This window comes from Halichoerus grypus, chromosome 5 (assembly GCF_964656455.1).
Source record: "Halichoerus grypus chromosome 5, mHalGry1.hap1.1, whole genome shotgun sequence".
Classification (NCBI taxonomy): domain Eukaryota; kingdom Metazoa; phylum Chordata; class Mammalia; order Carnivora; family Phocidae; genus Halichoerus; species Halichoerus grypus.
Genome location: NC_135716.1, coordinates 159,502,985 through 159,530,064, shown reverse-complemented (window position 1 = coordinate 159,530,064; position 27,080 = coordinate 159,502,985). Strand labels below are relative to the sequence as shown.

The window sequence follows — 27,080 nt, the reverse complement described above, 5'->3', positions numbered from 1 at the left end:
ACAGGGCGGGGGCAAGGACAGTGGTTGTTAAAATGCTCCCACAGCGCTCTGATGCCCCCACCACATCCTGGTGCCTCAAAGGCACAGTAATGAGAAGGGACTCCCAGCAGATTTTCGGCCTGGAACGTGTTCACTTAACTCTGGGTAATGCTGCCATCGAGATACACAGCACCACTCACAGCCATCCAGACGCCCAAGGAAGAAGAGCCGGGAACATCCCAAACATGCCACTCACCACCGTCCACGGCTGGGAGGCCCCATCCCAGCCTCCAGCCCATCCGTGACTCGGGGATTCGGTGTGATCTGTCTGGCACTTAACTGTCTACTGTGGGCCTTGCTTGGTGCAGCTGCTGGGAATACGCAGGGGCATCAAGTTGGAGCCAGGCAGACCGGCATAAAAATCTGTCAACCACCCCTTCCCAAACAGGTCCTTCCCCATGCTCAGGCTCAGATCCCGCCTCTGGAAAGACAAAATAACGGCACCGACCTTAGGGATGTTGTAAGGGTTAAATGAGATGGGGGGGGGGAGGCTCAGTGAACATTAGCTCTTAATATCATGATAAAGAGGAACGAGATAAGGTCCTTGCCTTTGAGAAGCTCCTGATCCATGTGGGGGTCAGGGACCCCGTGCCTTGCGGGAGCCAAAAGGAACCCCACGGGGAAGCAGGATGGGGCGAGACACAGGCATTTGAAATAAACGGCCCTCTTGCTCTGCCTCTTCTTCGCTCCCGATAATAAAAACACAGCTGCACAAAATGTTTCACCTTTCCCTCTCAACGCCACTGCAAGCAGGGCTCGTGCATGACCGTGAATGGCCAGTCTCAGGGGATGCACTGTAAGGATAGGTGGGGGCTATGTCATGTGCAAATGGGGGAAAGGAAGCCAGAAACCCAAAATTTTATATAAAACATCCCAATTTTGGAATGTTGGCTAACTCAACTTAAAAAACTAATTCAAGTTAAAATTAAATTGATGGGGGTGGGGGTGGGAGAGAGCAGAACCTAGAAAAGGAGTTCAGGAGGGGAATTCCTTAAATTCGAGGCTAAGAAGTTTGCCTTCAAGAGAGCAAACCATCAACAAGATTAAAAAAAAAACAAACAAGAGTCAGAAGCAAACACAAGAGGTCCACAAGCTTCCACTTGAGCTCTGGGGTCACCAGGGGGTCAAGGGGAAGGAGATCATCTCTGCACCCATGAGAAGTGCTATAAAAAGGGGGCTGGAGCAACACTCTGGGAGGCTCAGGGAAGGTCTTGCCACTGCCCGGGTGCATCAGAGGAGGCTTCCCAGAATCCAGGTGCCCTCGCTTGAAGAATGGGGACAGGTGAGGAGCAAGAGACACTGGAGGGACCAGGCTAAGAAAGGCCTGGCCGGGTTGGGGGGGGGCGGGAATGGGAGCAAGACATCCTTGGGGATCCAGGAAGCTGGGAAGACACCTTTCCCAAGCTTTTCCCTTTTCCTGACCCAGGCCACTCACCCCATTTTCTGCCCAAATCTGTGTAAGCAGATTCAACAAATATTCCCTGAGCACCCACTTTATGCCAGGAACTGTGACAGGTCTTGGTAGCCGTTACTTAAAATAATAGCAGCCATGATGATGGATGACAAAATAATGGTATCAAGGAATATTTCTGAATGCTTTCTCTGTGTGCACTCCAACAGGCTCTGTTTCCTCATCTCTAAAGTGGGGATAAAGTCCCTACCTCTTAGATCTGCTGTGTTAAGTGAATGAATGTCGGGAAGATGCTTAGCACAGTGTCTGGTACATTGTGAGCCTTTAACAGATCACTCGTGTTATGTCTAGGAGCACAGCAACATTGTGTTAGCACGGGGGGGGCTGGAGATGGAAAGCATAGGGCAAGCACAGCCCGGCCAGATCCGTGCGCCCCTGTCCCTCCCGCCCCTGATGCAGCAGTCCTCAGTGGCACTGACCCAGGCATCTGTCCTGCAAGTTGAGGTCTCCCTCCCCCCACCTTCTGCCAAGGAGAAGGAGGGTTCCATCCTCAATGGGAGAAGGGTTTCAGCTCAGCCAGAGAGAAGCTCCTGGCCCCTTAGAGATTTCAAAGAGGAAAGTGGAGACAGAGTCCCCTTCTCAAGCCTCCCGGCCAGGCTGTCACAAAGACCTAGGACTTGCAGAAGGCCTGGCCAGGTGACCAGACTTCCAAGCCCCATCCGCCTGCTGGAGGAGACTGTGAGCAACCCACCACCCATGGAGTGCTCATCACCTTGCGCACCATGACACGGAACACACTGAGGGTTTTCTGGTCAAACCAGGGAACCATGCAATGGGGCCCAGCTGAGCTCTCAGACAACTGGATGTGGCATCCAACGACAGAGGGCTCAGAAAACAGGTGCATGGCTCTGGGGAGGGTCCAATCATGTACCATGGCCTGGCTTCCAGTGCTCAGGCCTGGGGCCAAGGGAACAGTGGCTTCTCGGGAGAGCCCTGGACCAGGATTGAAGACACCTGGTCTCTTAACCAACCCTCCATCTGCCCCCACACATCTCCCTGTCCTTTCTCACCTGGACTACTTAAAGAGCTTCCTGATGGCCCCCCAGCTTCCACTTTCACCCCCATGTAATCACACCACACAGCCACTAAGATGACTTTTCAAAGGCACAAATCTGGCTATGTTGCTCCCTTCCTACAGTCCTCAATGGCTGCCCAATGCCCTTAGGATAAAGTCCAGCCTCCTCACAAGGCTTACAGAGCTTTAAATGAAGCCCTCTACTCAGGCCTTATTTTTCCACATCCCCCTCCCTTTACTCTATTCACACTGGACTTCCTGAGTTTTTTATTTTTATTTTTATTTATTTATTTTTAAAGATTTTATTTATTTGACAGAGACACAGCGAGAGAGGGAACACAAGCAGAGGGAGTGGGAGAGGGAGAAGGAGGCTTCCCACCGAGCAGGGAGCCCGATGCGGGGCTCGATCCCAGGACCCTGGGAACATGACCTGAGCCGAAGGCAGATGCTTAACAACTGAGCCACCCAGGCACCCCACGGACTTCCTTGAGTTTTTTAAATGCGAGTCTGAAACACATGAGAATGCTGGTATTTGGCCACGTTTGACCTACAAAGCTGATAGTTTCCTACAGTTCAACTTAACACAACTGTCTGTCCTTGGGCATCTACACATGTTATCGCCTCTACCTAGAACACATCCCTCACTCCTCCCCATCATCCTGATATCACTGTGCCTTCCTCCTCCCTCAGGTCTCAACCCAAATGTCACTTCTTCCAGAAAGCCTTTCCTGATGTTCCCCTGGGCAGCCTGCTCATCCCTTCTGTAACAGGCCTTGAACCCGTAGTGACTCTCTGATGTCTGTCTTTCCTGCCAGATTGCAAGCTCCATGAGGACAAGGACCACGTCTGTCTTGCTCATCTTGAGGGTCCCAGTACCTGGCCCAGGGCTGGCACATAGTATGTGCTCAGTAAAGGCTCGCTGAGGAACAGCAGCTCGTGTGCTTGTGTGAATGGGACAGAGCCCCGCCCCCGGCCAGCTGTATGACCTTGGACCATCCATCTCCTATAGACATTGGTTCCTACCTCTGCAAAAGAAGGTAATCATACCTACAGCAGAGAGACGGGCAAATGAGATGGCATGAGGCGTGCCAGTGTATTTGGCGTTATACTGCTCAAAAACGTTGACAGGTCCTTCCTGGGGCTGGCTGCAGCCACCAGTCTCCTTCCTGACCCCTGGGCACTGCCAAGGGACGAACTGCTGCAGGAGACAGGACAAAAAGAGTCTGACCTTAAGACGACTCCTCACAACCACCACTCTGAGCTCAGAGTTTGTGAGTTGGTGGAGTCTGTTTCAACAGAGCAGGCATGTTCCTTTCAGGCAACTTAGAAAGCCTGGGTTTTTATAGCCTCTCTAGCTGCACAGCTGGGGATGCCTAGAATTTATAGTGAAAGGAACCCAGAGCCCCTCAGTAACATCCCTGGCCAATCTGTTCTTGATTACCTCCCCTAACAGGAAGCTCACTACCCCTGAGGTATCTTACTTAATCTTCAAATAGCCCTGACTTTGAGATGGCTGGTGTTGAACCAAATTCTGCCTTCTTGGGCCATCCTCCCACTGGCTCCAATTCTCTCTGCTGGCACTTCTAAGACCAGGTTTGCTCACCCTCCTACACAACAGCCTTCAGAGATTAAGAGATGACAACCCTTGCCTTCACATCTCCAAGCTTTGGGTTCTGACCTTCCTCTCAGTCTCTGTACCTGTACTACGGGGCTGGCGAGTGCTGGACCTTACTCCTCTCCAGGTGGGGCTGACACGAAGGAGGACCTTACTCCTCTCCAGGTGGGGCTGACACGGGGCTGGCGAGTGCTGGACCTTACTCCTCTCCAGGTGGGGCTGACACGAAGGGCTCCTGCAGCCCCACTCTTTGAGCACAGCATCTGTGCTCAAAGAGTGGGGCTGCAGGAGCCCCAGACCTTCCTTACTGCAGGCCTCAGATCCAGACTCTGGGATCAAAGAAGCACACAGAAAAACCACCTTCTGCCAGGTGAGTCAGGCTCAAAGTCTGCTGGCCTTCTCCAGCCTCTGGGGGAGATGGATGCCTGCACTGATGGATCACTCCAATGTGTTAGGTAGATAAAGAAATTGATTATTCCATAAATCATTGTCTCCATGAAAAAAGATCCCCATTTTTTAAAAAAGAAAATATTATAAATCTGCCCAAGCCCATGTGAGGGCAAGTGTAGCCATTTCAGCTTAATTGTTTGAGAGCTTCGTTGCTTCAGCCCTAGAAAAAAAAAGTCCCCGAAGCTACTGGCTCCCAATCGAGATGTTCCTTCCCAAACTCCACAAATGGCCATGTCATGTCATGGGCGAGATGGATTTACATTGCAGCAGGAAGAATGTGAATCAGCCAGAAAGAAAAGCTTTCCCACCAAAGGAGACAGAACCTTTTCTTTTGAGACAAAAATGGGATGCTAACCTCTATCCTTACCTTTCCTCCCTACTTACACACACACCTGCCCCATCTAGAAAAGTTGAAGGTTCCATTCTGACAAGAGACAGGGAACTGGCCAAAATGAGCCTTGGGGGGGGCCTGAGGATGGGGTGTGACAGCTCAGGAGTGAAGGAATCCTCAGAACAATGGAAGGGATGGTACATTTTAGAAGGAGCAAGGCAAGCAGGAGCACGGGCGTGAAAGGTGCAAGGGAACAGATGTGGCTTCCCAGCTGCCTCTGCTGTGTGACTTTTACCTTGTTCCTTCCCCTCTCTGAGCCTTAGTGCTCCTCCTTAGAGCACCCAGGAGAATGAGGAAGATCCCAGTGTGGGGCTCTGGTCTGCACTGCATGTATCTGCATGTTCAAGGAACCAGGCCCATCACTGAAGGTCACCTACGTGGACCTAGCAGGAGGCCACCGAGTTACCACCAGGTCCTGGGAGGCTGCTCCGTGGCCCCAGATCCTCCACAACCCCCTTCCTGGTGCACTCCACAACCCACGGAGTGGGCGCTCCATAAATATTTGGTGAATCAGTGAGTCAGCCCAGAGTCCATGTGAAAACAGCAGGAAATAAACACTAAATTACAAACAGCATAAAAATAGCCACATTTCCAAAGCAGATTTTTCTGATTCTGTGAATCCGAGCAGGAGGAGAAAAAAAAAACAAAGCCCATCCCCTCTCACTGAGATCTCTCAAGCCAGGGCCCTGAAGTAGCTCTGCTCTGCAGGCACCAGAGTCCACGTTCCCTCTGCCCGATCCACATCAATCTGCTGTGTGACTGAAAGGTGCCATCTTGCCTCCTCGGAGCCCGTTGACTTAAACATCACTCCTTGTTCAAAGGCACATGCCAATTCCTCTGACTCTGTCATTCAGATACTCTCAGACTCCTATGCCCTTGGGCTTCTAGGCCAGGTGTTCCAGCCAGCTCCCAGCACCGCAGTGACAGACAAAAGGTCCCCCTTTCTCTGAGGCATGCTGAGGCCACTCACAGAGTGCCTTTCCTGTCTACGAGAGACCTTTGTGGATACCCAGCCCCATCGCAAGGCTTCTCAGACACATCCAGGTGGTGGAGCACCTGGTACTCCTGGGGTTCTTTGGGGAAAACCATGAAGCTGTGACACATTTAATTCCCATCACCTGAACGAGGAGTAATTTTATTTACTGGCGGAAAATATGGCTCTATTATAGGTATGTAGGGTTCCAGAATTCAGGAAATAGTAACACACAAAATACTTTTAAGAAATCACATTTAGCAGGATAAAAATACATAACACAAGCCTACTTACCAAATGCAATGTGAAAGATGATGCTGACAAGCTGAGCAAAGACGCTTGGTATCAGGTGTGATCTTTGACAATAGAATGTTCACTCGTTTTGTCATCTGCTACTGCTCCCTAGCAGATGAGCTGTACAAAGCACCAAAGGCTTAGGAACAATTTACGTGTGTGTTTGTGGGGGGGGGAGGGTAGAGAAAATTCTATCTGTTCTCTTCATTTTCTTTTACTGTGAATTACTTGATTTGAATGACCACAAGCAATCATTCTTACTAGCCTACTGTGTGCCTGCTAAACACCTCAGTCCAGTTTATGAACCCCAGAGTCCTAGAGGAATAGCATTCGGAGAAAGAACGCCTGTTTAGCAAGACCTTAAGACAACCACATCACCCCTGCTGGAAGAGCCAGCGGGCAGATGGCGCCCACTCACTACCCCGGGGCCTGATTGCTCTCCGTGGTGCTGAACACAGAGGTTAGGGGTGAACCTTAATCTCCCGGCCTCTTGGGGAATTACATAGGGTATATCAATTATCTATGAGCCTTTCTAAACACACATCAATCTGGTTTAGTATTTCTCCCTCAATGTGGAAAAAATGTTTTAAAGGTCTGTTTTTCAGCCCTGGAAAAATTTAGTCTACCTCAAGACTGCAAATTTAAAGCTTCAAATGTATGTGGAGTGTGTGTGCTGTGTGTGTGTGAGAGAGAGAGAGAGAGATAGGAACAAGGATGGAGTTTTCTTAATAAAGTGGGGGGTCAGAGACCCATGTTTTCATCTGATTTTCCTACGGCTCACCAAGGGATGTGGCCACAAAGTATGTCCCCCTTTTGGTCCTCAATATCCCAATCTGTGATAGGAAAGAGGAAAGACAGGTGCTGTATTCCTCTAGGTCCAACATTTGGGGGGCCCCTCCTTGTGTTCTGGCTCTTCCATGAACTCAGAGACTGTCAACAGGATGACCTTGCCTGGCCTTCTTCAGCACTGAAAGATTTCCTGGAGCTAGAGGGGGACACAAGCCTCGGTCTCTCTTGCAACAAGCCATGGATTCAATCTCTCTGCTCAGCTCTCCCCGAGCCCTCCGTCCCCATGGACCAGCCATAATTCAGCTAAACCTGAGAGTTCACCCATATTTTATTTACTGATTCGATGTTACGAGACAAGTAAAATAGACGGCTGTCACCTCTATTAAACTGGGCAGGAAAAATGGCCATGTAGGCAACAGGCTCTTTCTGCTCATAATGTGTCATCTGTTTCCTTGTGGAAGGAAGCAAGAAAGGGGGGGGGGCATGGCCTCAAGGGAGAGTCCAGTGCTGTTGAGCGCAAGAGGGGAAGCCCAGGGCTCCACTGCAAACCTGGCCCAGCCTCACTCTCGGCTACACAGATACGGTAGACCCGTCGGCCCAGTCCGCCAGGAACTGGGAGCACCACTGAAGTCTTCAGCTCCCCACTGACCCAAAGGAAAGTCACTACAGTCACTCATCAGGCTTTGGGATAAAGAATGGCTGTTGAGCCCCACCGTGGGAAGCGTGTGCTAGAGAAGCAAACCTCCAAGTGGTCATTTCTTCAAAGTACACAAACACATACACGTGTACACACTCACACTCCCAAGAACCCAGATGATGCATGTGACGCCGGGGCTAAATGGTCCAAGCTGACAATACGGCCTGAACCTCCAGGTCAACTGTCAACACCTCTGCTTTACATGAAGCTGGCAAGGAGACCTGTTGTCTACACATCCTAACAGAAGGAAGTGATGCGGTGAAGGCAGAAAGCAGAGGCCCGACTGAGGCCCGGCCACAGAGCACGTGGCACAGCAGCAGCCCTGTCTGCCGGTTGTCCGGAGTGACCTGCCTGGTAAGGACAAATGGCAGAAGTTCTCTGTCTTGGTTCAGCTCCCAGAGGTTAGCCGCAGAGATGCTGAGGGGCAGGTGGGGAGGAGGGACCAGTGAGGTCAGGAGCTCTTTTTCAGTTTCTCCTTGAAGTAGACATCTCGCGTCTCTCTCTCGAGAAGAATCATCATGATACGAACCAGACAATGGATGTAAAGACCAATCTAGGCCTGAGGAAAAGAAGGACCCAATCCTCTAAATATTCCAGTTTTGCCCAAGCTAGCTACATGGAAAAAGTCTTAGCATAGAAGGTGCTGAATTAAGGTGTCAGAACACCACAGACTTCGCTAGAACTTTGACTTGGTAGAAGAATTGAACGATGTCTTTCGCAAAATCCTGCTGACCAGATGGAAAAGGTGTGGAGCTAAGTTACAGGGCAGGTAGGTGAACTTCTCCTCAAATGACTGTATCCATCAGTGCATTCATCTGTTCAACAAATAGTTGTTAGTCCTTTACTACGTGCCATGCGCTGCGCTAGAGGCACTGGATGAAGTGGTGAATAAGCCATCTGGGGTCCCTGCTTGTACAGTAAGTGCTATGACAAGGGAAGTATGGGGGGTTTGAGGGCCCATCAAAGCGGGCAGGCATCAAGAAAGGCTGAAACCTGAAGGATGACTAGAAGTTGTCTGGGAAGAACAGCAAGAGCAGAGATCCAGGGTATGAAGGAAGGCACAGTGGCCCCTGGGGACTTGGGTGTTTGGTACAGTGGAACAGAGAGTGTGTGTGAGGCAAGGAGGGACAGAGTCTAAGTCGGCAGGTCATAAAGGGCCTGAAAGCAAAAAGGAAGCTAGCAGGGTTTTGAAGCTGGTTAAAGTATAGGACAGTGGACCCAAGATCACTGAATTAAGCCAACGGACTCTGACACTGGTCATTTCCTTCCTAACGTGTTGATGGCAGAAGGGAGGGCAGGCGGGTTCATCCCAGGCTCACATGGCACTAAGCATGCCAAACCACAGAAAGGGAAGCCACAAAAGCTGCACCATCCAGAACAGAGGCTTCCAGCCCCCATCATATTGTAGGCCCACAACCACTTAACCTCTCCACCACAGACCCCAGGAGTGGGAGGACGAAGAGGGTGAAATTCACATCTACCTCCTGAGGATGGAGGGACCGGAACAGGCTTTGGTGGTCCAGAAACAATGAACGAGAATAACCGCCTGAAGGTTCAATGATACAGGATTTACCGAGGATAAATGACAGGTCCCGCCTTTAGGCTCGAAAGATCAACTGCCAAAGGGAAGATGAGAGTAGTTATAGATCAGCAGCGACGCCTGTGCAAAAGACCAGGTGATCTCAAGAGACCACCAGCTCAGCATAACTCGGCAAAGCAGATGGCTGCTGAGAAGGCAGAGATAGTGGTCTGGGTTATACAAGGAGACGTGGAAGCTGAGATCCGAGGAAGCAGTGCGCTTACTGGGTGCAACTCACAAGCAGCGCTGTGGAGAGCTCTCAACACCATGCAGGAAGAACGGAGCATCTTTGTTGGGGGAAGAACTGAGCATCTTTTTTTTTTAGAACTGAGCATTTTAGCTTGGAAAAATTTAATTTGGAGAAATGCCTTTGCATTTCCATAGGGTTGCATGGTGGGACAGGGAGCAAACCCGGACCAGAATCAGTGGGCATGGTGATTGTAACATAAGAGTAATGGACGCCATTTGTTGAGTGCTTACCACCGCTGTGGTCTAAACACTTTATAAACATTAATTTACTTAATCCCTATAACAACCCTGTGAGGCAGGTACTATCATTATTATTATTACCATGAGAGATTAATTTGCCCAAGATCACACGGATGGGAAATGATGGAGGCAGGCTTCAAAGTCAGGCCTGCAGATTCCAGAACCTGCTAACTAATCCACGATGCTAGATTGTGAAAGTGCACGGACAACTTCTCTCGTGCCAGGCAGATTCATTCTCACAATGATCCCATGAGGTCAAATCTATTGCTATCCCCATTTGACAGGTGAGGAAAGCTAAGGCCAAGAAGTTAAGTGACTTACCCAAAGTGTCAGAGCCTGGGGGGGGGAAAAGGGTTTAAACTCAGACAGGTGGATCTCAGAACCTCTACTCTCAACATCCAAGTTCTGTGGCATTTCCCAGAACTGCGGGGAGACGAATTTTAGGGGAAAACTTGCAACAAAGATTGGAATCAGCCAAAACATCTGCAGTAACGAAGAAAACAGGGTCCAAAGTAGTGAGCTTCCTGTCTCAGGTGGTATTCAATAGAGACCAGAGATCCACCTGTAAGGGGGGGCCCTGCAGTGACTTAGAACAGTGGTCCTCACAGGGTAGGCCCCAGATGAGCACCATCAGCATTATCTGGGGCCCTACTAAAAACGTAAAATTCCAGGCTTCCCCCCAGACCTATTGAATCAGAAGCTCTGCAGGTAGGGCCCAGCAATCTGGATTTTAACGAGCACTCCAGGTGATTTTGATGCATGCTGATGTTTGAGAACCAGAGGCCCAGAATGACCCCTGGGGTCCTTTTCAGCCTAGATTCTGTGATTCTCCACCACAGACAAGAAATGTGATGCCGTGGAGCCCTGGGAAGTCCTTGGCTCCCTGCTCCTGCTTTTCCACCCAATTGGGCAGGCTTTTTGGAATAGCATATTTCAGTTCTGCAAAGCAGATGCAGGAAGGCTTTGCACAAGTCTCCCTTGTTCCCATATTTAAAGAGCTCATCTCTGCAGTTGTTCTGAGAACTCTATAAACCCCCTTCCATCAGCAGCCTGTCTGCATCAGTCCCTTTAACAGCGCAAGACTTAATTGTCTCCTATGGATTGGAACCCCCTTCACACAAACTAGCATCTTAGCTCCTTCTTGCTCCCTTTTTTCTCCTGCCTTCCTTAACCACCATTCAGCTTGGCACCAAAGGATTTGGAGTCGAAGCTGCCACTCACGCCAGATCTCACTCCATCTCATTATCTCCAAACTGTATAATCACCATGGGGACTCTCTCCTCCCCAGCTCTTGCCGTGGCCTCATTACCTGATGTCTCCCCGCAGAGCCAGGAGTGTCTATCCCCTGGAGCCCAGCCTCCAGCCAAAGACCCTCTCTGGGCTGCATGGGCCTGCCCAAGAAGCAAGCTTCAACTCCACATCCAAGAAAGACGGATCAGGACTCCCCAGATCAATTTCTAAAGAACATCCCACAACCAGGGTCTTCTCGGCTCTGAACACAGGCAAAATGCATTTCAATGGTAACACTGCAAATATAGGGAAGAACCAGCACCCTCATGGGCTGCAGGTATGTGATAAATAGCAGGCCAGGAGGAGTCTGGGAGCTAACACACAGAAGCATCCTGAAGGGCACCTCTCTCTCTCCCTAACTTGGTGGATAACGGTTACAGGCAGCCAGACCCTACCATTTCCGCTATGGGGCACATGGGTGTGCGGGCAATGGGTAAATGCCATGTACTAAGCTGCATGGAGTACTGAGCACAAAGGCTGGCACAAGGCAGAGGGTACATAAACAGCAGAGAGCCTCAGAGCTCATGGACTGATGGCAAAGACACGGCCCCCACCCTTGGGGGATCCTTTCTCTCCTAACATTTATTAAACATCAGGCACCGTGCAAAGAGCTTTATACACTTTATCTTCTTTAATCCTCACACTAACTCTGTGAAGATGATACTGTAAGGTTCGGCCATATGAAATTTTTGCAGGTCAAAAACATCCGCATATGGTTCTGCCTAATAGTAATATTTCTACCTTGTAGATGTGGAAACGGAGACTCCAGGGTAACGTGACTTGCCCAATGTCACAAGGCACAGACATGCAGACTCAGAGTCTAACTCAGATCCACCATATTTTCCCAAACCCCATATGTGCCATGATGTTTTGGGGTGCCAAGAAAGAAAAAGATCCTGTAGATAACCCCAGTTATGACATGTGAGACACACTGATTTCAAAGAAGTGGGAAGATAGAGAGGCAGGAAGTCCATCTTAGAACCAGTAAAATACATTATCTGACTCCAAAACAACTCGTTCTGCCGCCTGGTAGTGATGGTGGGGGTGGCGCCCTTCTACACTCTGGGGCAGCTCCTTGTCTAACGGGGGAGGCAGGACATGCATGTACCGGAGAAAGCCCTAGACACACCCACAAGCCTAACTCCGGCCAAGGTCAGTCAGCGCCGGTAAACAAGGCAGAGATGTCCAAGGAAGCAAGGGGGAGAATGTGGCAGAGGGACCTTTGGGGAGAGGGGCGTGCCAGGCTTGGAGTCAGAGGCAGGGGGACCCTGTACATAACTCCAAAGGAAATAAAACAAGGCAAGGGCTGGGGCCCAGTTGCTCTGTGCCATTGCTGCTACAGAACGGGGTCAAAGGTTAACAAAAGCAAAATCAGAATGACCTGTCGTCCTCAAACCCAACCCCTTGGGCCTCATCCCAGTGTCCCCACTCCCACTCAGGTAGGATTTTGTCTCTGGGGCACAAAGAGAAGCAGAAGAAAGCAGGGACTCCGTGAGCAAGCACAGGGGTTGGTCCAGGCCCACGAGGCCCTTCGGGACGCAACATGTCAGCAAGCGCCCGCTCCCGCAGTCAGAGGCACCAGCACAGGGTCACCACGGAGAGCCTGCTTAACTCCTGCCCCCTAGCCGCCTCACGCACCTCCCCCTCGTCCTGGTCCTGTGCTGCTGTCACACTCCCTGAACACCAGCAAGAAGAAATGCTGATCTTTGGACAGCATTTAAGCTTTTCTGCAAAGACGCCCTACCTCTCTGACTCTGTGAGTCAGATGGTGTCATCCCCATTTTACAGATGGGGCAACTGAGGCCCTGGAAAATAACATGACCCCTCCGATTGTGCCTGTCCCAAACCTGTCACCTCTCTAGGGGCTCTCAGCAGTGCAGTTCCCACAACAGTTCTGTCCCTGGCAGCCACCATCAGGCCAGTCTCCCTGTGTCCCCCGGAAGAAGGAACATGGTGAACAAGAAGGGTCAATTTGAATTTGCCTTTGCTCGGGGCACCTGGGTGGCTCAGTCAGTTGGGCGGCTGCCTTCGGCTCAGGTTGTGATCCCAGGGTCCTGGAATCGAGCCCCACATCGGGTTCCCTGCTCGGCGGGAAGCCTGCTTCTCCCTCTCCCACTCCCCCTGCTTATGTTCCCTCTCTCGCTGTATCTCTCTAATAAAATATTAAAAAAAAAAAAAAAAAATAGGGCGCCTGGGTGGCTCAGTTGGTTAAGCGACTGCCTTCGGCTCAGGTCATGATCCCGGAGTCCTGGGATCGAGTCCCACATCGGGCTCCCGGCTCAGCGGGGAGCCTGCTTCTCCCTCTGACCCTATCCCCTCTCATGCTGTTTCTCTCTCTCTGTCAAATAAATAAATAAACAAACAAAATCTTTAAAAAAAAAAAAAAAAAAAAAAAGAGGGCACCTGGGTGGCTCAGACGGTTAAGCATCTGCCTTCGGCTCAGGTCATGATCCCAGGGTCCTGGGATCGAGTCCCACATCGGGCTCCCTGCTCCTTGGGAGCCTGCTTCTCCCTCTGCTTCTCTCTCTCTCTCTCTCTGTCTCTCATGAATAAATAAATAAAATTAAAAAAAAAAAAAAAAAAGAATTTGCCTTTGCTCTCGTAGAGGTGGTCTGGCGGAAGGGCTGCAGCCAGGTCCCCACACCAGACCCAGAGCATCTGTGAGAGAGCATGGGTTCCACAGCCCAGCGTCAGTGGGCCTTATCCCTCATACTGTCCACCGGTCTCAATTCCTTGCAAGACAGGCTCTATCTAGAAGGTCGGAATGTGACTCTTGCTTAAAAATCAAACGACCATAAAACCTATTAGCCTGGAAAGGATGTTGGAAGGGAAAGGGGATGGGCTTGGGGAGGGAAAAGGAAGGTGAGGGGGAAAAGGAAGAACAAAGAGCAATTCACCGACCACCTGCTCTTGCCAGCTCACTGACAGATGAGGATGGAGGTGAGGGGGAGACAAGGATAGGGCCCTTTCCTCAAGGCTCTGATGAGGGCTTTGAGGACCACCTGGTGGCTGCCAGAGGGACGTGGAGGCAGGAGTCCCCAGAGCAGAGGGATTCCTATGCGGGGGGGGGGGACGAGCCATCCCCAGGGAAAGTCCATCCTTTTTTTCAGGTTTGAATTGGAGTGTGTTGGGCAAAGTCCAGAAGCCCAAACAAGGGGGGATGGAGTCCGTTTAAGTATGTGTGTTGGTGGGAGGGGTGGGAAAGACCACCCGTCCTTTCCTCTGGAGGAAGCATGCCCCGTGGCCCATCAGCAAGGACAGCGCGACTCTGCAAACTGGCACTGCCAGGGTTAAACGCCGCAGAACCTACACAGCCCTCTCTGACACCAGGCCAGACAGAGCCCAGCCCTACGAGGCCACACGCAGCGCCCAGAACCATGGGGCTGGGGGTGCTCCACTCAACGCCTCTGCAAGCCAGTACTGGCTGTCACACCTTCCAGCCACACGGACAGTCAACCACACAGGACCTGGAGCCAGGCTGATGGGAGTTCCCATCCTGCATCTACCACTCTCTGGCCCTGTGATCTCGGGCAAGTAAGTGACTTTGCCAAGCTTAGTTTCCCCATCTGCAAAATGGAAACAATGACTGCAGGGTGGCAAAGGCTAAATAAGATTGGGGGGCGTTCAGCAGCTGCCTTTATTGAGCACTTACTATTCCCCCGCAGGACTGGTCAGTGTTTGGAACCTCACGGTACCTGGCACCTGGTAGTGCTCCATAAACTGCGGCCCTTGTGTTGTCCCTGTTGTTGTGCAGTGATTTGCTGTCGCTCCAGACTCAGGTGGGGTCCCAGGCAGGAGACACACACGGATACCTCAACACAGGCACACTGCCCCCTGGTGCTGCTGTTGGGGAATCGGCACCTAGGAGAAGGGCAATTCCAGCGAAGGAGCGCGGACCGCTGTGTGCACCAGGCCCCCCAGGGCCCATCCATCCATCCAAAGCTCCAGCCCCATCACCCCAGCATCAGGAAGACAAACCCTGCTCCTGGAACTTCGGTCCTCATTGTTGCTGGGCAGGGCCTGGACAGCTCCAGGCTCTTCTCTGCTGCCGTTGCTGCCCAGCCAAATGGAGCACTGGCTCTCGCCTCTCCGCAGTCCCTCGGGAGGGCCCGGGGCAAACAAGGTGGGGCTTGGGCTGAAGCCAGAGGGGGCAGGGGCAGCTGTCTGTAACAGGATGGAGGAAGCGTGGCCTCAGCAGATCAGAAACAAAGCCAGTTGCTGAGCACAACCGAGTCTCCTCCTAAAAGGGCACCCCAAGCAGCCTCTGCCACTTCCTGTGTATATGGCCTTGTAGCCCACCCCCAAGACGAGAGAGAGTTCTAATGTCCCTTCTAATGTCGAGGGGACATTAGAAGGAATCTCTGCTTCCTTCCACCCCCTCAACCCCTGAGGGGGCTCTGTTTCCTAAAGCAGGGACACAGAGTGCCTGTGGGAACACGGGGGACTCGGGTAGGCTCACAGGCCCCAGAAAAGATCCTAAAAGCAGCTAAGCAGCCTTGCATTCCTGAAGGGGTGGGAGATGAAGAGCTGCCCCTCAAAGCCCTTTCAAAATAGCACAGCGGGCTGGACTTCTGAAGTCAGCTGTCATGCCAGCAACAGGGGGATGCAAGTGACCTTGGAAGAGCCCAGTCAGGACACAATGCCTGGCTCACCCTGCATAAGCCACCTCTAAAAACCCCAGATCATCCTGATGTCGAAAGACTGCTCAGCGCAGTGCAAGGCGAGCATCAGGAAGGAATTAAACTCCAGCTTTGAGGAGGAGGGAAGCCCGGGTTGACAGGAGCGGCTGGGCTGGAAAGTGGAGGCAGAAATTCCTGAAGTTAATGCTTCCAAGGCCCCTCGGGCCACTCCCAGGTCTTGTCTGAAACTATTTACTTCCAGGGGGGAAAACCCTATTGATCTTCATTCAGCTCCTGTCTGCTCCTACAAGGCGGAAATGTCTCAGCGTATCACCAGTCACGGTAAGAAATTCCTCATTGTTTTACACGAGGCTCCAAAACTCAGGAGATGAATGTTCAGGACCATTTGGGTGAACTGATCGCAGGAGATGCGGATGGACGGGGGTGGCTGGGGGACCTCTGGGGGAGGGGATCTCATTCCCCAGGGACAGACTGCTGCGCGTGCCCACTGGGCCCCCCAGCCCAGGCTCGGGGCCCAAGGGCTCATCTGTTCTGCTCCGTCTATAGATGCTCAGAGAGTCCCAGACTGAACCAGCCCTTCCCTGCCACCCCCACCCCCACCACATACACCTGCTTTATGTCTCTGCAGTCATTTGGCTCTGAACCTCCCCCTGGCTGGCTAGAGATCATTACCATCCACTAGAGCTCCCCAGCTGCTGCCACCACTGTCTGGTTCCCTTTTCAAGTTCCAAGCTGGCCCTCGATCCTACAGTATGCATATAACACGAGAGAGCCTCAGGGAACCATGAAACCTACAATGTCACGGACAGGGCAGTCCCCACCAGTCTCCACTCAGAGGTACTTCGAAGCCACAGAAGATCCCACACTGTCACAGCCAACCCAAAGGGTTACAGATGGGGAAACTGAGGCTCGAGGTTGGGGGGGGCAGTGTGATTTGACCAAAATGGCTCAGTAAACAGGCAGAAGACAGAGCAGAAAACCCAGGCCTCCTAACTCCCAGCCTAGAGCCCCTCCACTTCAGCTTCTAGGTCACGTAACCAGGAAATTCAGATTCCCCCGTGAGGTCAGTGAAGCCCATCTGACTGAGAGGACCCATACATTACACTGCTTTCCATGAGTTAAGACCTGAATCCATCTCAACAATAACGATAACAGTAATAATAAAACGCCAAACAATATGCCTTGAAAACCTTCAATGAGCAACACTTGATAATCACACACAGATACATCTTCCACATATTCATATAAAATAATCAATGATCATTTTTTCCCACAGACTACAATCCAATTACTCTCTCTCCCTCGCTCTCTCCCTCGCTCTCCTTTGTTACTTGCAAACCATCCAAGCAATCAATGCCTTGACCTCTCCCTCTGATAGACACAATTACAAAAAGACAGAGCAATGCAATTCATCTATTCAAGATGGATTGTTTGAACACTCTGTCACACTGCTGAGCTATCCATCTCCTTGTCTAAGAGGAAATTTCAGCCCCCAAAAAAGACACAAAGAGAGGGGCGGGTATGCTGCTCACCGGCCCAGAAAGCCCCTCAGACACCTGCAGGAAAACCCTCTCCCAGGCTGGTGCTTGGGGATGCCTGCCTGCTGGAGGACTCGGCCCCAGGCACAGCGGGCTCAGGCACCGGTCTGGGGAACCAGAAGCACCCAGCACGCTCCGGAGCCCAATTTCCAGGACCTCAATTCCTGCAGCCCCAGCCAGAGTCCTGGACTCCCATGGGTGGATCAGAAAAGGGAGATAGTATCAGACCCAGCCGAGGCAGTGTGTTTGGGTTTCGGCATAGGATTGTGTGTGTGTGTGTGTGTACGCACACGTGCACCGCGTCCACTGTGGTTCCCTGGCTCCAGCTAAGGCTCCAGCCTGGGCTCAGAATGATGGAAGTTCAGCTCCCCAGGAAGCTCCAGAGAAGCCCAGAGGCTTCAGAGCCTTCCCATCCTCCGTCCAAGCTAGCACAGCTCCGGCGGTCACGTTTGGCATCCGCGCAGCACCCCAGTCCTGGGGCTGGGAATCAAATGGGGCAGGGCTCTCAGATATAAATGGCTTGGGCTGACACGCTAATTAATCCTGGGGCTTAATACGAAGAAGATTAGAAGAGAGGAGGACTTTGCCATCCTTAATTGCATTATTACAAGCTGAACCCAAGAAAGGGCAGGCAGGCTGGGGCTTCCTCTCAGAGCAGTGAGGAGCCCCCAGTGCAAGTCAATTTCACAGTAAGAGGGGGCAGGTTAGGATACATCATCCTGCCCCTCTTTGGCTCATCCTTCTGGGTTGTCCTCATCTGCTCCTGACTTCCTGGGCCCCCAAAGACCTCCATCCCTGAGGCAGGGCTAGACCATACCCAGCTCCCCCCCCCCCCCCCCCCGCAGAGGGGAGAACCAGGCAAGAGGAACCTGCAATGCGTGGGACGGACACACAGCACCTTTGGGTCTCCCCTCCTTTCTCCCAAGGGCACCCTAAAAACAGGGAAGGAAGGATGGAATAAAGGAAGTGCTGGCCCACTACTAAGGGACAGCCTGCCCCTGGAATGGTGATAAAACTGGGAGCTGGGGCAGGCAAAAGAGCTGAGATAGAAGACGTTTTGTGTTTTGTTTTGTTTTGGTTTGGTTTGGTTTTTTGGTTTGCCAAGAGCAGCCCTGGCTGAAAACGGTTAAGCCAGACCGTGAGGGATGTCCCCAGAGACCCGTGCCTAGACTCCTCTGCCTCCGGGTTGGGTTTGAGTCTGCGAGGGTCCCGGCATGGATTGAAAGACCCCAGCGTGGGCAGCGCTTAGGACTGCGCTCTACCCCCATCCCGATGGATGTTGAGTTCAAGAGATTGTGGGATCCAAGAGCGAGCCACGAAGACAGACCCCCACCCCCAGATGTCTGACCACCTCCTAGGAAAACCTTAAGTACGGAAACCAAGCCCAACCTCGGTTCCCTGCACCCCATCACGCCTCTAGCAGTCCGCGCCCGCGCCCGGGGAAGTGCCACAAGGAAGGAAGGTGGCCCTGGCTCAGCAGAGCTCTGCCCGCCTGGTGCCAGATGCTGGTGGTGGCGCCTCAAGAACCCAGGCGGCCCAGGTCTCCGGCCTGGCGGCAGGCGCAGGCCCTGCGTGGCCGAGGCTCCCGCGTGGCCAGGCCGGGCCCAGCCCTGGCGGGCGCGGGCCTAACACCCGAAGAACCCCCGCACTGCCCAGAGCGCTGCCCACAGGGCGCCGGGGGGGCGGCCACAACAAAGTTAAAGCCCGGAGTGAGAGAAGAGAGCGGAGACGCGGAAGCCCCAGAAAGCCGCGCGCAGCCCCGCCAGCCGCCGCCAGCTGCGGAAGGATTTCGGCTAACTTTAAAAAGCCGCCCGCTTCCCTCCCGCCGCCTTCCCGGCCGCGGTGGGCAGGCTCCGTCGCTCCCTTCTCCCCAGCCGCGGGCGACCGCAGGAGCGACCGGCGGGCGGGGGCTGCTCCTCTTCTGCCCTAAGCCGCCCGGCCGGATGGGGCCCCCCCGAGGCCGTGGGCGGCCGCCGGGAGAGGAGACCCAATGCCCTAGTCCTGCAAAGCCGTCGCCCGCGTCCCCGCCGCGGCCGCTGGAGCCGTGCCCCCGGTGGGGACGAGGGGCCTGCCGGGAACCAGGAGGGGAGAGAAGTTGGCGCCTTCCCCAGGGCTCCCGCTCCGCGGAGAAGCCGCGTCCCAGAACTCGGTCTGCGGCCGGTCATGCTGGCAGTCGCCGGGAAATGCGCCCGCCACTCGGGTTGGAGCTGGAACGCTTCGCTACTCTCAGCCAGGTCTGGCCTCTCTCGAGCGCGCCAAGGGCCCCTCGCCCAACGCGGCCCGGCCGCCTCCTCCCCACTAAGTAAGGCCCCGTGACCCGGGCTTTGGAACTTTGTCCTCACCGGGACGAACTCCCGGTGGTCACCCGGCCCCGGCAGCCCGGAGAGGTCGGGAAAATCTCTGGGGATCGCATTCATTGGCCCCGCATTCCCGCCCCCGCCCGGGGCGCACAGAGACCCCCGGCTCCGGGGAGCCCTTACCGATCCGGATGACGTGGGGCATCCCGCGCGAGTCCGGGATCCAGAAGGCGCACACGAGGAGCCCGGCCCAGTATTCCCAAACCAGACTCCGGAGGCGCCGCCAGGGAGCGGTCATCGTTGGGCGCCGCCGAGCGTGCCCGGGGCGCGGCCGTGGTGGGCTCCCTGGGGCGGCAGCTCTAGGCGCGGGCGCGCAGCAGCCCCCGAGGCGCCGCCTGGCCCAGCTGCCCGGCTCCCGAGCGCCGCTGCGAGTGGGGGGCGCCCCGCGGCGCCGCGCACATCTTACTGGGGGGCCGCCCCGCCGGCGCCCGCCCCGCCCGGCTGCCGCCCACGGGCCGCCCGCGAGCGAGGCTCCTGGGCTCCGCCCGGGCTCCGCTCGGACTCCGCTCCGGCTCGCGTCGGCTCGGCTCCCGCGCGGGCTCCCACCTGCCCTGGCTGCCGGGCGCTGGCGGACGGGCTGCACGCTTCTCCGGCCGCTCCTCCTCCAGCCGCTGCCAATGCTATCGCCCGGGCTCGCACAAAGCCCCGGAGTGGAGTTGCACGCGCGCACACACTCCCTCCCAGCCCCCTCCCCGCGCCCTGCCTCCCGCCTCCCGCGCCGCCCGCCGCCCGCGCTCCCTCCGCGCACTCCCCCGCGCACACACACTTCACACTCACGCCCGCCGAGGCGTACACTCGCGCGCTCACACCTGCGCAGGGGGCGGGGAAGGGGACCCTGGACCCGGTTTAGGGGGACGCCCAGAGAACGACTCTCCTCGCTTCCCAGATGTCCCCATCCGCCCTGCCGCCCCCAGTCCCTTCAATGGCGAGGGCACGGAGCCTGGGAGCCGGGCGTGGAGCAAGAGAGCTGGCACCGCGAGCTGGGCGACGGCAGCAGCCTAGCGGCCCGACCAGCTGGAGGAGACGCGCCCGCGGGAGCAGAGGGACGCGGAGCCCGCCGTCTGCGGAGTCTCGCCTTTCAGCTCCCACGCTGCGGGCGCAGGCTGGACGGCGGCGGCCGGAGACCGACCCAGGAACCGGTTGCCCTCCCGAAGCCCAGCCCTCGGGGAGGCAGAGTTGGGGCTGGGGCTCCTCCGGGGAGACAGATTTCAAAGAGAATTGTGCACGCTGGGCTCGGGGAGCTGCAGGATCTGGTAGAGGTGGGACTGCCCAGGCCAGACCCTCTGCCATGGAAGGCAGGACTTGACGGCGCCCAGCCGCCACAGGGCTTTCGGAGGAAAACGGTTAAATCTTAGACTCCGAGGGCATCTGAAATGCACTCTGGTACTTCCCATCCCTTGTCTTCCCCCAACTGTGCAGGAGGAGCTACCTTCTTTCCCTTTCCCCCTGAGAAAGAATAAAGAGAAACTGTCATTTCCGTGGGATGGAGCAAGACCCATGGGGGAGCAAGCTAGAAAGGGTTAAAAAGAAAAAAAAAACCTTGTTTATTAGCAATAATAAATTTTTTTTCAAGTGGCGCTGGGTGTCGAGGGAAAGGAAAGGCTGTGGAGCGAGTCTGGAGCAGGAGGCTGGGAATTACGCAGTTAGGCGAGTTTAATGACCTTTTTGACAGAGACAAAGCGGTGCCGATACAGTAGATAAATAAACGGATCTGTCACCGGGCAGCGGCTAGGCTGTGTGTGAATTTATTTTTCTCATTTAAATAATTTGATCTATTCCATCATTCCCAATCTCTCCCATTTGCCAGCTGTCTGGTAAGAGCATGGCCCCCAACATCTGAAAAGCAAATCTTTAATTTTCTTACAAACAGACTATCAGTCCAGCTCTATCCCGGCTGTTAATTTCCCCATCTTTTCTTTCCCTTCCTTTCTGGAAGTAAGGGACTTCGGCATTGTGTGGAGATGTGAATATTGCAGCGTGGCCAATCCTGCCAATTGGAAGGGGACTCCCTTCCACCTGACGGGGGATGGGGGGAGCGGAGGATTCCTGGGGCTCTTCTGAGAAGGCCAAGAGGTGTGCGGGTCTTGAGGCCATCCTCAAAGACCCGACAGCAAAGAGAGGATACCGAGCCACCTTCTTTGCCAGACTTGGGCCTTCCTCACCTGGGAGCCGGAGCCTCTGGTTTCCTAAGCAGCCACTGGAAAATGTTGCCCGAGAGACCAGAGGGAAGGGCATGCAGACCAGAGCCAGAGAGGCAGCTGCCACCTCTTGATAGAGAGTTCTGGGTCCCAGTGGGCACCAGCAAGGAGGAAGCACAGGATGGGAGAGCAGAAGGCCCCACCCTCCAGGATAAAGCTGGGGGCATGGGGCAGGGTGGGGGGGAGCCTCTTCATTGAAGACAGGACACCCCATCCCCATCACCTGTTTTAGTTGCTCCAAGGTACCAAAAAGTCCTGGCTCTTCTCTAATGAAGGAGATCCCGGTGTCCTGATGGGGGAAGGGAAAGGGGGTTGGCAGGACCTGAACTCAAGGCAAAGGATGCAAGGCTCACAAGGCACCACCAAGGGTGCCCAAGGATGGTTAGGGGTTGGGGTGGAGGGGAGAACCTGGATGCTGATTCTGTCTGGTGGTCCTGCAAGCAGCTTCTTGCCAGGAGAGGGGTAGGGTGCAGGGAAGAAGTGGCCTGGCAGGGAAACTGCAGAAGCAGAAGGGGAGAGGGGTGACTCCGGGGAAGGGGCAGATCTGCACCCTACATTAGAAGCCTGTGAAAGGCCAGTGGGAGGGAGGGAGGGAGGGATGAAAGCTGGGGAGCAGCAGAAGGAGTGGCCTCCAGGAAAGCCAGCACCAGAGAGGTACTAGAGAAGTGAATGGATGAAGGCAGAGGGGGAATCGGAGGCCCCCAGGCCATGACGCTACCCTGGCCCCTGCAGGCCCCTGGCCAGGTCCAGGGAACAGCAGGAGCTGGGCCTGGCTCCTGCCGCATCCCAGAGTGGGCGGGTGTTCGCCAGTGCTGCCGAAGGAGGCTTCCCTCTGCTGCCCTTGGCTGCGGAGGGAAACAGCCTCCAGCGGCGGAGGCGGAGGCTGCGGGGCTCCATCACTGGGGCCCGCCGCCCAGAGGGAGCCCTGGGGTCAGGGGGAAGCTGGCTGTCCCTGGCCCAGAACTGGGCCTTATTGTGGACCTGGCGGCAAGCCCTTTTGTACCGCAGCGGTCTTCCCAAACTGACAGCAGCCTGCTCCCTTCCAGTCTGGGAAAGGGTGGGATGTGAGACAACAAAAACAACAGCAATGATAATAATGACCGCTGGTATTTATCACAGGTCTTCTATATTCCAGATGGTGCGTCACTCCCTCTAACCCCCTCCGCAGCCTGCTAGCTTAGGGTCCCTGCAATCTTCACATTTTACAGTGAAGACTCTGAGCCTCAGGGAGGTTAGGACATCCAAAGTCACACAGCTACTATGTGACCTTCCTCCTTCGCCCTTCCTCCCTCCTCCCATCCTCACCCCTCCCTCCTTCCCTTCCTCCTTCCCCTCCCTCCTCCCTCCCTCCTTCGCCCTTCCTCCCTCCTCCCATCCTCACCCCTCCCTCCTTCCCTCCCTCCTTCCCCTCCCTCCTCCCATCCTCACCCCTCCCTCCTTCCCTCCCTCCTTCCCCTCCCTCCTCCCTCCCTCCTCCCTCCATTCCTTCCTCCCTCCTCCCTCCATTCCTCCCTCCTCTCCCTCCTCCCTCCTCACTCCCTCCATTCCTCCTTCCCCTCCCTCCTCCTTCCATTCCTCCCTCCTCTCCCTCTTCCCTCCCTCCTCCCTCCCTCCCTCCCACCCTCCCTCCTCCTTCCCTCCCTTCCCTCCTCCCTCCCTCCCTTCCTCCTTCCTTCCTCTCTTCCTTCCTCCTCCCTCCTTCCTCCCTCCCTTCTTTCTTGCCTCCTTCTTCCTTCCTTCCTATGATACTTATTGGCCATTGCTGCCAGGCGCTGTGGGTGAGGAGCCAGGATCTGCATGTGGCCCTGTCTGCCTTGTAAGCTTGCAGGCTTGACCCTTGTCCTGTCCTGCCTAGACTGAGCAGGAGACAGGCTCTAGCAGAGGATCCCCTCAGCTCTGCTAGAGGCCCACTGGGGCTTCTGGCTGCCCGTACATAGAAAGGCTAAGAGTAGAATAGGATTTGGGCCCTTTACTAGAGCAAACTGGAGCACCCCCAAGCTCAGGAGAAGAAGCCCGAAGCCCCCTGTCCCTGGTGCGGTGCACCTCTCCAGGCTGTCTTGCCACCAGCAGTGACCCAGGCTGGCAGGCCCTCAAGCTGCATCCCCTGGAATGGAGGGAGCCACCAATCCTGGCTTTTCGAATTGTTGGTAAACAAGTCTACCCACCAGCCAGGCCTCGGCTCCTCGCTCCCCCACGAGGCAGCCAGCGCTGGATTTATGAGGCCTCCAAACCTCATTCAGACTAATGCAGCTTTTCATTCCAAAATAAAAGGGGCCGCTGTCTGAAAGGACAAGTGCTCCTGCATTTCATTAACATCCCCGAAAATGGCTGAGCTGGCCCAAGTCGCTGCCAGCGAGATTCATGTCTCCCACTGGCTCACAGGTAGGGGTAGGGAGGAAGAAGCCCTAGACGCCAGCCCCTCCTGGCCCCTTGGCTTCTGCTGGGGTGGGAGGAGACTCCCAGTGGTGGTCAGGCAGGCTCATTTGGACGAGTCCCCTGTGTGTGCGTTTTGTTTAGACCGATACACTCCAGCCCTCAATCCCCCCACAATCACGGTGAGTGATGAGGCCCTGGGCTCGAGTTACCGAGATTCATGATCTCCGCTTCCCAGGGAAACCACAGAGCACCGGCTTGCGGTTGCTGAGTGCAGATTCCTAGCACTTGAGTGCCCTCTGCTGAAGCCTGCCTACTGTCATCTCCCTTCAGGCTGCCCGGCGGGCTGGCTGCTGGTGGCGGCTGGACGCTGAAGCCCAGGCTCCAGCCCCTCCTCCAAGTGTCCCAGTGCCCGCCGGAGGCGCCGTGGCTATGTAGGCCTGCCCTCCGGGTGCCTCCGGGAGAGTGAGGGAACGGGCTGCCTCGCCCCTTCTCACCCCAGAGGGGGCCTGGACCAGAAGGAGGCCACTGCCAGCCCTGACCGGATCTTTGCCACCTGCCCGAGCAGGGAGGAGGAAGGAGATGCCTTTCTCAGACCTGCTCTTCACTTGCCGGCATTCTCTCCACCGCAAAGTTGGTGCAACCACAAAAGCCAAGCCTCCGCCCTTTCCAGGACACTGAGACTTGCCTCTGGGCCCAGGGACAGAAGACCCTTTCAGCAGCCTGGGGCCTTCATCCTTCGTGCCTGTCCCAGGAAGGAAGAAACACGGCAGCGGCTGGCTGCCAGCCGAGCAAGCAACAAGCCCCGCAAAGGTTGTAGCAGCGCCTTAGATTTTTGTCGACAGTCAAGCAAGTTCATTCCCACTGAAGTCAATTCCTGTGTTTATTGTCAGCTTAACCCGCTGCTGCGAGTTATTTCTCAGCAGTGAGGGAGACAGGTAGACAAGCCACCAGAGATATGTTATTTTACTGACATGTGCATTTCAGTAATGCAGGCGCCGTTGGTGGAGGGGTAAACGACACGCGGCGATCCTGTTTGTATCTGTACATAACAACGCAGCCGCTGATGGACCGGATGCCCATGGGGCTCTGCTGTCGTAGGGGGAGGGGAGGAGGGGACAATGCCCACAGGAAACAGTCACCTCCCTGTCCTGTGGGCCTGGTTCCAGGTGTGCGGATGAGAGTCACTCACTCACTCACTCACTGAAGTCACTCAGTCATTCCCTAATTAATTTATTCATGCTCTCAGTCATTCACTCATTCATTAATTTACTTATTCAGTTCCTTACCCATTCCTCCGCTCATCCATCCATCCACCCATCCATTCATTCAATCACTTAATGTCTTGCTCAGACATTCACTCATTCATCCAATTATTCAGTCTTCCGCTTAATTACTTGCTCACTTATTCCCTCACTCCTTCACTCATTCATTTGTTTACTCATCCACTCTTCTCTTCAATCACTCAGTTGTCCACGCATTCATTCATGTATTCAGTCCTTTGCTCGATCGCCTCCTGGCTCAGTTACTCACACACACACCCACTCCTTCCCTCCCTCGCTCAGTCATTCATGCACTGCCTGCCCACCAGCCCTGGCAGACACCCACCTGCTGCTCCTGTCCCCAGCCACTTTTCAGACTGAGTCTCAGACACCATCCAACCTCTTGGGACAACCCGGGGTGCCCCCACAGTGTCCTGAGCTCCCCAGGCAGCCACCCGGGCTTCTTGGCACCTGCACAGCCCCCAGCTCTCCTATCTTCCACTGGATCACGAAATTCAGCAACCTTCAGAATCCAGCTCACACCTCTGACTGTGGCGTTGGTCCGGGCATTGGCCCTGCTAGCAAATCCAAGGCCCACAAAAACCCAGAGCCCAGGTCTGATGATGGATGTAATATTAGAGATGCCACATAATGCCACCACCCTGGGCTAGAGGAGCCCCACTGGCTTCCATTCACGTGATTGCTTCGTCCTTGAAACAACCCAGGGTTGAAGGAATGGGCTCAGAGGAGTCAAATAGCTTTCCCACAGATAACTTGCTGGGGGCGGGTGTGGCAAAAGCAAGCATGTACCTTGGCTCCGCGTGGTCGGGAGAAAGGGATGAATGAGCAAATAAATGATGTGTAAGGGAGTGGATGAATGCATGAATGAGCAAATGAATGAATGAATGCACATGCATGAACGATCCATACACAACACGGATGAACAAGTGGCAAAACGGAGCTTCTGACCCGTTTCTGGACTCCAAGCCCAGTGCTCTCTCGGTTGCTCAACAATTGCTCCCCTCTATCCCACCTTGACCTTGCAGGGTAATAGCAAGAGGCAGGGGTTGGAGGGAGAGGCGAGGCAAAACTAGAGCATGAGTGGGCCAGCAGTAGAGTTTTCTGGAGGAGTGCCTCCCTCGGAGGCTGCACGGAGCCTTTCTTGTCTGCACCTGTCCCCCCCGCGGGCAGGAGGCTGCCATCATCCTTTCTTAGAGAGAGAGAGCCTTGAAAATCCAATCACTGAGTGATAAGAAAATAAACAAGTGAACTTCTCCAAGTTTGCCAGACTTCCCTGCCCGAGGCCAGCGTAATTAAAGTTGATGTAGAATTTTAAAGTGGGAAAATAATTAGAGCAAGTGGTAGAAAAGAGAGAGGAAGGAAAACATTGTTTTGTTTTGTGTTTTGCTCCCTCTTAATTATGCCACAGACTGTCTCTCCCGTGGATCCCATCCCAAGTCCACCCTCCGCCAAGATTCCAGCAGGTGGTACGCTGTGTGAGCGGCAAAGGCACACCTGTGTCTCTCTGGCACGCAGGTATGGCACTTCTCTGCCTGCAAGACAGACAAGGTGGCAGGCAGCCAGGCTGGGAGTGGAGAGGAGCACGTGACCTCGACACTC

The 27,080-nt window shown here is 54.5% G+C and overlaps 1 protein-coding gene across 2 annotated transcripts in view; it reads right to left on the bottom strand.

Annotated features, from left to right (window-relative positions):
- Positions 1–20,544, bottom strand: part of GRIK3 (glutamate ionotropic receptor kainate type subunit 3) — a 220,701-nt gene extending 200,157 nt beyond the window's left edge. The window contains exon 1 of one of the 2 annotated variants that reach the window (XM_036119081.2): positions 19,751–20,544. In XM_036119081.2, the coding sequence (XP_035974974.2) occupies positions 19,751–19,865 (115 nt within the window). In that variant the 5' untranslated portion in view covers positions 19,866–20,544. The remainder of the gene's footprint in view (positions 1–19,750) is intronic. The other variant, XM_036119078.2, reaches the window with a different exon arrangement.
- Between the last annotated feature and the right edge of the window lie 6,536 nt (positions 20,545–27,080).